Source organism: Bombyx mori, chromosome 20 (genome assembly GCF_030269925.1).
Source record: "Bombyx mori chromosome 20, ASM3026992v2".
NCBI lineage: Eukaryota > Metazoa > Arthropoda > Insecta > Lepidoptera > Bombycidae > Bombyx > Bombyx mori.
Window position 1 is genome coordinate 7,591,402 of NC_085126.1, and position 13,952 is coordinate 7,605,353.

A 13,952-nucleotide genomic window follows, 5' to 3' on the forward strand; every position below is an offset into this window, starting at 1 on the left:
TTAACAATCCACTTTGAGACATCAGCTAGAAGTGTACAGGGCATTTATACATACTAGAGGTCCCGCAGTAGTCGAAATTCGACTAACAAAGACAAACAATATTTAATCTATTCTCAATTTGACAACAGACGTCAAGAACAAAAGTTTGACAATAAATAGCATGCATGCGTGTGTGCGTCAAATACCTACATGGTATGTAGTGTGTGTAATGTTTTCTTTATTGATTTAAAATATCTTTTATGCATTATTTTCAAAAAATATTTGCATTGTGCGCTACTTCTCTATATTCTCTATAAGTGTGGAAAATTTCGTACTCCTCCGTCCGCGCAATTTTCGTAAAAAGGGATACAAAGTTTTTGCTTCGCGTATTAATATATAGATAATTTTGTTGGTAATAACGCCGATTTTGTTATAAGCAATGGAAACGCACGTTGAAGCGATTATAAATAATTCACGATGAACGCAAACTATTTCCCTTGTTCACGGAACGGTCATAGGTCGCCTGAATTATTCAAATCGCGTTAAACATTCATTATGGAACAGATTAAATCGTTCAAGTTTAATAATGACGTGGGATACGTATAATAAATACAATGGATACGTGGATTCGTGTTTTGAATTAAATTATGTTTTTCTTTTTTTTTTTTTGTTCTTTTTTTTTTTGAATTCGCGTTGATTCTTTTTTTTTTTAATTCGGCCGCGCTCTATTTTATATTCCGCAAGCAGGAAAATGTTTAATTTAACAAAAAAAAAAAAAAACAAGAATCGGATCCAATTTTAAAGAGGGTCAATTGAATTTTCAATTTAGCTTTTGAAATTCTATTTTGGTTGACATATTTCGCGGACCACCATCACAAATAATAAATACACTTATCACCACCGCGCATAATACGTACAGTACAGTTATGACTTCAATTCAGATTTAAAAGTTGGTGGCGACATTCATCAGTGTTCACTATTGCTATTGTAGGCAGCGGCTTGGCTCTGACCCTGGCATTACTGAAGTCCACGGGCGACGGTAACCACTTACCATCAGCTAGGCCGTATGCTTGTCTGCCTACAAGGGCAATAAAAAAAGATTATGGACCTCAGCAATACCAATACCACAAGTCGCTGCCTACCGCTGCCAGAAGAAAGATATGAGACACTACAGATGTCACAGTGATCTTAATGCTGGCTGAACTTTTTCTCGCCCACCTCTCCTGGCGCAGCTGGAAGGGCCACCAGTAATCCCTCATTCCAAAAATAATAATAAAAAACAATCTCACAACAGTCCATCGATAGCGTAAAAGTTAACTGTTTGGAAGCTACACTATTCACGAGTGACATAGGCTATAATCTTTTTGAAAAAAATTAGGGATCCTCACTAAAACTCCAATAACGTAACCCAAGGTGTAAAAAAATTACCTAAAATATTCTTTACATCCCGTGCCCTGCGAAAACTATTGATGATAGAATAAAATAATGTACTACGACTTTGTAGAGCACATTATTATTTACAAAAAGTGTCACGACAGCATATGTCTAACTATTATAGTTATGCCGCAATAAGTGTTCTTTAAAAAAAAAAACAATGTCAAATATCGTTTAAATTTTTGTTAAAGACCCGAGCGGAGCCAGAGCGGGCTGCTAGTAGTATATATTTTTAAAAGACAAATACAAGATTATTTTGTTTGTTTAATTCCAGACAATGCCTCCACCCAGAGGCGTGCAGCAAAGAGCTGGTGTTGCCGGCGTACTACGCCCGTTTCCACGATCTGCGTAAGGAGTACGTGCGGGCTTACACGTTGCGAGCGGTCGCGCCCCCCAGGACCCAGGCGCCACCACCCCCGCCGCCGGACCACCCCAGCTCACTACTCGATATGCTCAATTGTATCCTTTCTACAACGAATCTAAGATTACCAGGTCTCCAGAAATTATAAAAATTCAAACTTAACAACTGACACCTCAAGATACAGTCTGCGTTTAACAGTTTTGTTTAATGACATTTCTATTGAATAGAATATTGTTAGCGAATTGTTTGATTGAAAAGCGTTTAGTAACAAATAAACAAGATAAACTACTGGTGGTAGGACCTCTTGTGAGTCCGCGCGGGTAGGTACCACCGCCCCGTCCATTTCTGCCGTGAAGTAGTAATGCGTTTCGGTTTGAAGGGTGGGGCAGCCGTTGTAACTATACTTGAGACCTTAGAAGTTATATCTCAAGGTGGGTGGCGCATTTACGTTGTAGATGTATGTATATGGGCTCCAGTAACCACTTAACAGCAGGTGGGCTGTGAGCTCGTCCACCCATCTAAGAAATAAATAAAAAATTAAATTAAATTCGAAAACATCAGAGGAAACGGTACAGAACTTTCATTGCCTTTTGTTATATACATAATACACACCTATACAGTGTGTAAATATATTATTATTATTCTCGAAGCAAAAACAGAAACAATTTATCGAAAACATAACACGAAACTAATTTCGATAATTGAAATGCATATCATCATCATCATCATGCTTTCCTATTACCCTCTGCTGGGGTGTAGGGCTCGAATCAAATTTTTCCATTTGTATCGGTCTTGGGCAGTCTGTTCTAGCTCCTCCCACGTCATGCCCATTATATCATTGAAATGCATATGGTTTATCGAAACATTTCGTCTTCTCGCATTAAAACTATATAATCTCAAAACATACTAATTTTAAAGGAGAGTGTTTTAAAGGTTTAACATGTGATATTTTTAATATTAATCATCTTTGCAACGTATTTTTTTTTACCAGTTATATTATCTGTCTTTTAAAGTAAGATAAAATTATGTAGTCAAAATATAGGTAAACTAAAACTAAACTACGCTCTTTTGACAGTATTTATGAGAATAATACTGGTGATACCAAATGATTCCGCATGTTAACTCAATTAAGAATATTTTTGGAAATTGTACACTTTTAATGCGAAAAGACGGTTTGTTGAGAAAATTGTTTTGATATTACATTATCGGTGTGCTTAGTGCGAGTTTTTTAGCGTTCTCGATAGCGTAAAAGTTAACTCAAATTTGTATAGAGTTGGAACGGTTGCTTACGTTTGCCGCTAGGGGCGCTGTTCCAACTACATACAAGTTTCAGATAACTTTTACGCTATCGAGAAAGTTAAAAAACTCGCACTAAGCACACAGACCGTGTATTTATTTTTAAAACGATACTTGCAAAAATATATATGATTTATGGATACGCTTTATACAGTGTGTGTGTAATACGAATTTTTCGGGTCGAAAATACAATGTTATTCGAATTCATTATTAAAAGTAATTATATTTAAAATAATCTGTATCAAATAAATAAAAAGTAGTAAAGGTGTGCCCATGTCTAGTGAATCACACAAAAACTACAGAATATATTTTGATATTTTTTCTTAATTCACTTAAAAGACACTTTGTGCTTATCTAAATTCATGTTACAATATCTCATTGTAAAGTTTATAGCTAAAAATCTGTTTACAGTAGTACTCAATAGATGGTGTTACTAGTTTCTTGAAACTTACTTTTTTGCCCTATTTAATCGTTGGTAGCCTTCGATCAACAATAGTACATTTGTTGATCGAAGTTGGTAGCCTAAAGAGGCTATTCCAACTTCGCGCGGACCCATAGGTGAGCTCACGGGCTCAACCTGAGAGAATTGTTAACACTAGCTTACTTTTACGGTTAAGTTACATGGTTCAATCGAAAAATGCATAACCAAATGTTTTCATAAGCAGTTTAAAGCAAAACCAAAAAGATACCTTAATAAATATAAATTGTTTCAATTTTGTTGTTTTGTTTTAATATGTTTTAATTGTATCAAATGATTATACGCATAGACACAGTCCACTGAGTTTCTCGCCGGATCTTTTCAGTGGGTCGCGCTTCCGATCCGGTGGTAGATTCTGCGAAGCACGGCTCTTGCTAGGGCCAGTTTTAGCAATACTCCGGTTTGAGTCCCGTGACCTCACCTACATGTTAGGGCGAAGCTGAAATAGCCTCTCAAGGCTAACAGCATCGGTAGGGAAAAAAATTATTATATATATTATTATAGTGAAAAAATTATTGCCTGTAGTTTTCAATCAGGGGTTTGTCATGAAATGATGTCCTTAAAATAATTCTACAGATTTAGGTATTCCTCCGTATTCCGGAGAAAATTTCTACGCTGCGGAAGTGAATGACATGGCGTCTATAATACAAAGGATAATTTCCGATGGTTAGTTACGTTTTTATTGTATTAACTAATACATTATGTTTATGAAGACGATTTAGTTTCTGTTATCTGAGACAGATAACGATATAAGATTCTTAATTAGAAAGATTTTGAAATTAATTTTTTTAAATAGACTAGCCGTACTCGCCCACTTCTCTAGGCATTTTAAATTAACATTATTATTTATTGTCATTGTTATATATAAATATTAACCTATCCATTAAGTACATGTGTTTTCTACATGGATACCAAGTTTCAAGTCAATCGGATGCATGGTTCAATAGTTATAACGAAAAATCCGTAAAAACCACTGTAGATTTATATATTAGTATAGATAGATAATAATATGTTTGAAATAGGCGTAAGTCAATAGATAGCAAAACGTCAATGTCAATTTAGAAAGACGATGTCAAAAGTCAATGTCAAAATCTCAAATATTTTGTGTAGCGCCTGCCTTACTTCAAGGCGCGGAATACATGACATGCAAAAATGTGCAGTATTTCATAAGCACTAATGTCTATATTATGTCTTTGAGTATACGAATTATTTGTTTCAGGCTTCCGATTGGAGCTTCCGGAGGTCGTCGATTTAGTTTTAGAAACTGGAATATGGTGAGTTTAAATTATTAACATGTTATGATATTGTATGAGGCAATGAAAAGAAAAATTACAACATTCCGTGTCTATTTCATATTGCTTTAAACTTTTTCGGCTTTTACCGCGATTTCGATGCATTTCGGTTTGAAGGGTGGGGCAGCCCTTGTAACTATACTGAGACCTTAGAACTTATATCTCAAGGTGGGTGGCGCATTTACGTTGTAGATGTCTATGGGCTCCAGTAACCATTTAACACCAGGTGGGCTGTGAGCTCGTCCACCCATCTAAGCAATAAAAAAAAAAAAAAAATTTTCATTTCACCCTCATTCACTGTCATTAGACGTTTAAATCTCAAGGAACCCTAAAATGAAAATAATAAACAATTTTAATAATTCGTTTTTTTAAATATATATACATATTTGTAATGGGTATAGAATACTTCACAATGAATAAACAATAAAGACTTAATTGCGTTTTCTGTAATACATTAAGAAAACAACATTTGAAGCCCGTAACCTCTTTTAAAATTAATAGGTAATTCAACAGTATTATACTATTTCCATTTCTTTACTTACTCGATGACAATTTTAATTTGAGAGCTGTAGTGTTGTGACCAAATAAGTAATGATATCGATCGCATATATTTATTATGTTTTTAACAAAAACATTCAAAGATATTTTTTAATTAATAATTTTTTTTTATTGCTTAGATGGATGGACGAGCTCACAGCCCACCTGGTGTTAAGTGGTTACTGGAGCCCACATACATCTACAACGTATATGCGCCACCCACCTCGAGATATAAGTCCTAAGGTCTCAGTATAGTTACATTACTGCTTCACGGCGGAAATAGGCGGGGTGGTGGTACCTACCCGTGCGGACTCCCAAGAGGTCCTACCACCAGTGATAAAATAATATAGAATTATATACATATTATCATTATACATTATTATAAGCATTCGATAATATAAGTGCAGGAACTTATAATATAATAATAATATATTGGGGAGAGCTCATCGAGTGACAGTGACGATTCTTCATTCATTTATTTATTTAATATAATATAATTACATATTGTAATGAAATGTATTATTAGTTAATAAATTTGTACAAAATTATCCGGCAATAGTTTAGTTTCTTAAAGTTTGTAAAAAAATATCATGTCTGTTATCGTGTTACGTTTCTCGATAGCTCCATCCCTATCAGTTTCTCCGACTCTGCTGTGACCTTGTACATGCGGGAGCGTCATATTTTTATTAAATAATGTATACATAATGTGAAAAAGACGCTCGTTCAAGTTTCTACAGGAGCTGTCATCGAGAAAATAAAGAAACAGAAATAGTTATAATACATTATACAAATCTGAACTTTCTTTTTTACTTAATACGCTTTTATTAGCTTTAGCTTCGAGCATGATTTTGACCCCCTTCAAAACGTCGAATTATCTCGAAATTTGGTATACTTATTAAGGACCGATGAAAATTCAATATTAAAAAAAATATGAAAAAATTGAAATTCAATTAAAAAATTAAAAATAAATAATAGTTTAAAAAAAACTAACAAAATACGCTTTTATAGAAAATCCAACTAAAAAATTGAAAATAAATTTGAATTAAAAATAGTGTAAAAAAAATTTTTTTTATTGAAAAAGCGTGGTGTGCTTCTCAGGATATTATGAAAATAACACTTCTACTCATATCTGTTCATAAAATATTGATAGCTACTGATACCATGCACCCTATGGTTTTTTTACAATAAAGTATTTTTTTCTTACACATTTTTAATTAAAATTTATTAAAAGTAATTTTCTATTTTTTGGTTGGATTTTCTATAAAAGCGTATTTTGTTAATTTTTTTAAACATTTTTTTTTAAAAGTAAAGAGCTTTAAAGGTTAATGATGAAGATTTTTCTTTACATATATAGGCGCTTATGATCCGTATTATTACCGTAGTTATGTTTAAAGTCAAGCTTCACAGTTAAAAGCTAATCGCTTATTGTCAATCACAGATCGCGAGTTCAAAAGCTATCTCCCGATAAGCTTGTTTGTGTCCGCGACCTCGTCGAGGGAATCGCACGAATTTTATGACATTATTTATTCGTTCAGTAACGAAGATCTGTATCCTCTAATCATACTAATTCTCCAGAATCTTCTCAGTGGGTCGCGTTTCCGATCCGGTGGTAGACTCTGCGAAGCACTGCTCTTGCTAGGATTAGTGTTAGCAAATTCTCTCAGGTTGAGCCCGTGAGCTCACCTATTCCTTAGGTTACGCTGGCATACCCTCTTAAGGATAAAAATATATTGCATACGGAGAAGTTTAAATTATGGTCTATTCTTTAAAAAGAAATAAGTTTTAATAAGAAAAAGAAAAGAAAAAGATAGAAGTTTAGGCTGTAGAACGCATCAAAGAATTATCTATACCTACGTTTTATACATACGCTGCAAAACTTTACTATTCTTCAGCGGTCGGGTAAAAACAAACCGAATTGTGGTGCCTTACCGCATGGGCTCAGAACACGACAAAAACAATCGTAACACATTACTGGACCATAAAACTAATTTCGACAACACTTCACATCTTGTGACCTTTTTTTTCTCCTAAAAGCCCATTCAACAAAAAGCAGTGTCCTGCGATAAAGCAAACTTTACAATAATGATTCTAAACGTTACCGCTATGATTCATGATAATGTATTCGACACTTTTTAGCGGGCATTTAAAATTTGAAGTCGTCGTGGCCTAAGGGATAAGACGTCCGGTGCATTCGTGTTGAGCGATGCACCCGGTGTTCGAATCTCAGGCGGGTACCAATTTTTCTAATGAAATACGTACTCAACAAATGTTCACGATTGTTTTCCACGGTGAAGGAATAACATCGTGTAATAAAAATCAAAACCCGCAAAAATTATAATTTACGTAATTACTGGTGGTAGGACCTCTTGTGATGCCGCACGGGTGGGTACCACAACCCCGCCTATTTCCGCCGTGAAGCAGTAATGCGTTTCGGTTCGAAGGGTGTAGCCGTTGTAACTATACTGAGACCTTAGAACTTATATCTCGAGGTGGGTGGCGCATTTACGTTGTAGATGTCTATGGGCTCCAGTAACCACTTAACACAAGGTGGGCTGTGAGCTCGTCCATCCATCTAAGCAATAAAAAAAAATAAAAAAAAAATTATTAATCTAATTAAAATTATTTTTACGAATAAGTTACAGTTTTCTTATATATCTTTTGTCTTAACTATTCGCTGGATACGTTGTAGATGTCTATGGGCTCCAGTAACCACTTAACACCAGGTGGGCTGTGAGCTCGTCCACCGATCTAAGCAATAAAAAAAAATTTAAACGGTTAAAATAATTTTAATTATAATCGTTTTTATTTGTCGTAATATTTTAAGGCGAACGTACCTATTTATGCTAACAAACTCAAAATACTTTTAAACATTGAACGTGCTATCACGGAATTAAAGATTATATGTTATTTAGCTACTACAAAAATAATCAGCACTGATAATCTTAAATCGTCAACAAGGATACATTATAACAACACGAGTCTATTTTTCAATTATTATCAGATAATAAGTTCCAATGAGTAACGCTGAAAATGCTCGAAATTGTATATTTTTGATTATGTTAGGTTATAATATGTGAAGCTGGATATTAGTGGTGGTAGGCTGTGTTCTGAATCCGCAAGATTAGGTACCACCACCCTGCCTATTTCTGCCGTGAAGCAGTAATGCGTTTCGGTTTGAATGGCGGGGCAGCCGTTGCAACAATACTGAGACCTTAGAACTCATATCGCAAATTGGGTGGCGGCATTTACCTTGTAGATGCCTATGGGTTCCGGTAATCACTTAATACCAGGTGGGCTGTGAACTCGTCCACCCATATATGCAATAAATAAAAAAAAGTAAACTTAAAGATATCTGGCAGTACCACCAGTAAATCGTACCACCAGTAAATTGTCTTGTCTTCGGCTATAAAATGATTACTTAATAAAGTTACCGACGAAATTAACCTACAGTCGTTTACCTGAGCCAATTAATTAGAATAAAAAAAAAAAACGAAACGTCATTGTCAGGGACTCGCATTTGAATTTAGCAAAACGTCTGGTCTAAATGAAGTTAAGGTATTGCTTGGTAGAGGGCACGTAACGCGCCGTGCCACTAATAAAACTTCAAAACAATCCGTAAGCCGTAATCATAGTCGGCGTGCGACAGGCCGCCTCATTCCTTCCCCCCAAACCTCGGGCTGACTCCTCATTCGCACTCAAGACGTCGACCGCGTAGCACGTCTTCAAAAACAAAAAACAAAACCTTATCAGTAATTTAATGTTTCGAACACGTTCGTGGTGTAATAAAAAACGCCTGGCCGCGATAAGAAGTCCTCAGTAGAGAGCTACGAGTGTTTGTACTGTGATACAACGCGGTCCTGGGCTCCTAATGACATCGATGCTCAACGCGACTCGAGATAAGGAGGTGAGCTGTGATAGCTTTACGATAATTAGTTCGCCTTGTGCGCTATTAGTCCGGCTATGTCGTGTTATTTGACCGATATAACACATATAATAATTGAGCATCGAAATCTAATTGAATATGCAATTTCGAAAAGGGCACATGTCGCATATTTTGTCAAATACGTTTTTTTCATATACATATGTAGTCTTAAAGCTTACCTACACCCATTTTATAATAATTCCAGCAATTTCCAATTGCTAATTAACACTAAAATATATATCAAAAGTTAATATTTGAAATTTTACACTGCTTTAGAAAATAATCAGTTTTTTTTTTTTCATTTCCCGAACATTTTACATTTTTAGAGATGTGCCTTTTTCGAAATTTGAATATTCATTTATGTTTTTTCGTTAAACAAGAGCCCTGTGGATTTGCACGAACCGTCACAGCTTACGTGTTTCAAACGTGTCAAATTCAATACGTGTGTGTAGTGTGCGTTCACAAAGAAATGCACTCGTTTTTAATGACGGCGTCACATTTCGTATTTAATTACTGACGCTGCGGTGTGCTTTAAAATGTTTCGCGGAATAGAACAAACAAAAAATAAAAATGAAACATGCCGTATATGAAAAAAATCCGGGTCCTTATTAGTTGAGCGGCAAAAAAAAAAGTCTACCAAAATAAAATTGTCGACTCTGAAATCTGAAATGCGAATAATCGACTTTGAGCTGAAAGGGCAGTGCACAGAAAACCCTATTTCCAATAATTTAGTTTCGTTGTATTTGCGAGAAAAAAAAAACAAATGTTGAATCCACGTATATGTAACTAAAATTACAGAATTTTTCATGTGACGTGGCTTCACTAGCGCGCAACGTAACGTTCCAACACCGACTTGTGTACGAGTGTTTGTAAATAAATATTTACGAAGAAAAAAAAAGAAGGATCATCATAAAACGACATAAGTAACATGCCTGTGCACATACAAAAATCACCTTTGTACCACATCATTACATTTGATAAATAGTTTACAGATATTATACGTATATAAATCATAAAGGGTTCAAGAAATACCCTGATATTGCTTGCGTCAATTGCAAACCGCCTTGTAAGTAAGCTAAGTAAGTTTTACTGGTGGTAGGACGTCTTGCGAGTCCGCACGGGTAGGTACCACCACCCTGCTTCTTTCTACCGTGAAGCAGTAATGTGTTTCGGGAAGAAGAGTGAGGCAGCCGCTGTACTGTAAAAATTGTGACCTTAGAACTCATGTCTCAAGGTGGGTTGCGGTTTTCACGTCGAAAATGGGCTCCGGTAGCCACTCAACGCCAGGTCGACCGTCAACACGTCCTTATATCTAAGCAATAAAAACCATTGACTGGAATAATGTCTATGAAACCATAATTATTTTCTTTCGTGAACCTCATTCGCCCTGTTGCTACCGGAGCCGATTTGACGACATGCTCGAAGTGCCAATTATTTTGTGATAACGGCTTGTTTTATCCAACCTACCACGCCAATTTTAAGGCTTCAAAATGTAGTAGACCAATGTGCTTAGTGCGAGTTTTTTAACGTTCTCGATAGCGTAAAAGTTAACTCAAATTTGGAATTGGAACAGCACCTCTGGCGGCTAACGTAGCTCAACGTTCGAACTCCATACAAATTTGAGTTAACTTTTACGCTATCGCAAACGTTGGAAAAAGTCGCCCTTTATCACACAGATGACGTAATTAAAACGCAAAATCATCAAATCATCTACTTAATGAACATTAGAGTGAACAGTACAATGGCTTCTAAATGAAACCACAGGACTGAAAGCAATCAGTAAAACCTTGCCTTTTTAAAATAAGTATCTCGTATTAATCAATCGAAAACAAAACATAACATCGAAGACACAGAAGTCATATTACAAAATTAACAATAATGGATTCAAAACGGCACATTCCCATTCGGTTAATAATCGTGAACTTCGCGATGTGCCTTGTTGGACAAACGATCTGTTAATGTTTCTTGAAGTAGGTACACGAATAGGTATTGTCTTGCCGGATCTTGGTACAAACGTATCCTTAAACTATATTACAAGGAAAGAGAGAGAGAGAGAGAGGGAGCTAGAGAGAGAGAGTTCTTTATTCATTACTAGCGACCCGCTTCGCTTCGGAAATTTATTATTGATTTCTCCACTATTTAATGGATGTTATAATACATATAAACCTTCCTCTTCAATTACTCTATCTATTATAGAAAACCGCATCAAAATCCGTTGCGTAGTTTTAAAGATTTAAGCATACATAGAGACAGACAGATATAGGGACAAAGAAAGCGAATTTGTTTTATACTATGTACTGATTATTATATATTTTTTGCTTAGATGGGTGGACGAGCTTACAGCACACCTGGTGTTAAGTGGTTACTGGAGCCTATAGACATCTATGATGTAAATGTGCCACCCACCTTGAGATATAAGTTCTAAGGTCTCAGTATAGTTACAACGGCTTCACGGCAAAAATAGGCAGGATGGTGGTACCTATCCGCGCGGACTCACAAGAGGTCCTACCACCAGTAATAAATTACTACACACGAAAGCGCAATTAACATTTAAAAACACTCAACAGGCAGATATAACTATATATTTAAATGTACAATAGGCGGTTTTTATCGAAAGTAATCCTGAGAGCGAAGCAGCAGGTAAAAATTTAGCTTTGTACCGTTATTAACAATATTCAGTATGATCTTTGAAAAATCAAACCGTTTCTAGACAGAATTATATACACTAGAGGTCCCGCAGTACTCGAAATTCGACTATAATTAATTGGCATTGTAAGTTTGTACATTATTATAATTGTATTTTATACTTCTATAATCACAAATTTCGCCAAGACTACACTATAAAAAATATTAACAAAGACAAACAATATTTAATCTATTCTCAATTTGACAACAGACGTCAAGAACAAAAGTTTGACAATAAATAGTATGCACGCGTGTGTGCGTCAAATACATGGTATGTAGTGTGTGTAATGTTTTCTTTATTGATTTAATGTACTTTTATGCATTATTTAAAAAAAATTATTAGCATTGTGCATTTCTTCTCTATATTCTCTATAAGTGTGGAAAATTTCATAGTCCTCCGTCCGCGCAATTTTCGTAAAAAGGGATACAAAGTTTTTGCTTCACGTATTAATATATAGATTACTCTACATGTAAACATCAAACGATAGCTTGGCAGAGAATACTGTCAACTAGAACGTGAAAGTAAATCGATCTATTATTCGATTATACTGGTGGTAGGACATCTTGTGAGTCCGCGCGGGTAGGTACCACCACCCTGCCTATTGCAGCCGTTGTAACTATACTAAGACCTTAGAACTTATATCTCAAGGTGGGTGGTGCATTTACGTTGTAGATGTCTATGGGCTCCAGTAAACACTTAACACCAGGTGGGTTGGTTGTAAGCTCATCCACCCACCTAAGCAACAAAAAAAGGTATGTAATAAAGGCTGAATCAAATGCTGGGAATTCACTAAGACTTCAGTGGACGGCGGGGCAGCCGTTGTCTATACTTGAGACCTTAGAACTTATATCTCAATCTATGGGCTCCAGTAACCACTTAACACCAGGTGGGCAGTGACCTCGTCCACCCATACAAGATATAAAAAAAAAATCGATCTGTCTTATTCTACCATAAATTAAAATACCGATTTCGAAGGCAACCCTAATTCAGGAATGGTACGAATTCACGAAACACTGAATACTCAATTACCGCTTTATTCTAAGAATTGCGACCTCCTGAACGAGAAACGTATCACAAGCAACGAATAAACAATAACAATATTTACATAATCATTCTGGCGATTTGCGTGTTCTTTGAATTTTTTTATTGCGTCATAAAACAGCTGAAGCACAATAGACGGACAATGGAAACAAAACCAAATTCTATTCAGATATGAGAAAATTGCAGTCGTTTCAATATTTATACTTGTGGCCAAATTGGCTGCTAATTCAGCTTTTGTTTTCCATTCCCATGCATCAGCTCGCTGAGTTTCTCGCCGGATCTCCTTAGCGGGTCGCGATTCCGATCCGGTTAGTTGATTCATTCGCGAAGCAGCAGCCCTTGAGTTGTTAGGTCTCCTTTGGAAGCGCTCGGGCAGCTGTTAGCAAATCCCACTCCTCCTGGCTGATGAGCCTTTGCTCGCCCATCTGTCCTGGTGAAACTGAAAAGGCCTTCGGGCCAACATTAGGTAATCCCTCAATTCTAAAAAAAAAGGTCTGTCTTCTCATTGCTGAAGGCCGTGTCTAGCTTCAAGTGTCAATCACTCGATGCACTATGCTACACCACGTCCTCCTGTCTTTAGCGGTCTTAATAGCCTCGATTATTGTCAGGCCAGTGAGCGTCTTTACCAGATCTGACCAGCGGGAAGGTGAACGTCCGCGTGATCTTCTCCCGTCAACCTGAGCAACTAGCATCAGTTTCTCTAGGTTATCAGGATCTCTACGTGCTCTTTCTTCTAGTATAGTAGCGTTAAATGTTTAACGTAACCTTGTTAGAAGTCGCATTAGAAGTTTCACTTCAAAAAACTGGTTTCCATAGTACATGGAATTGTAGTTCAGGACTGTATAATGATGTGATTGGTCGACTAATATCGCTAATAGAGTGGCACTACCTAGCGCACTACAGACTTAGAGAAAGACCAACACTTT

The 13,952-nt window shown here is 36.1% G+C and overlaps 1 protein-coding gene across 2 annotated transcripts in view; it reads left to right on the top strand.

Moving 5' to 3' along the window:
* The window catches only part of LOC101740369 (RNA-binding protein fusilli), a 139,358-nt gene that overhangs the window by 85,114 nt on the left and 40,292 nt on the right, over window positions 1-13,952 (top strand). For both annotated transcript variants that reach the window (XM_038018197.2, XM_038018196.2), the window contains exons 4-6: window positions 1,688-1,872; window positions 4,125-4,214; window positions 4,768-4,822. In XM_038018197.2, coding sequence (XP_037874125.1) covers window positions 1,688-1,872; window positions 4,125-4,214; window positions 4,768-4,822 — 330 coding nt within the window. The remainder of the gene's footprint in view (window positions 1-1,687; window positions 1,873-4,124; window positions 4,215-4,767; window positions 4,823-13,952) is intronic.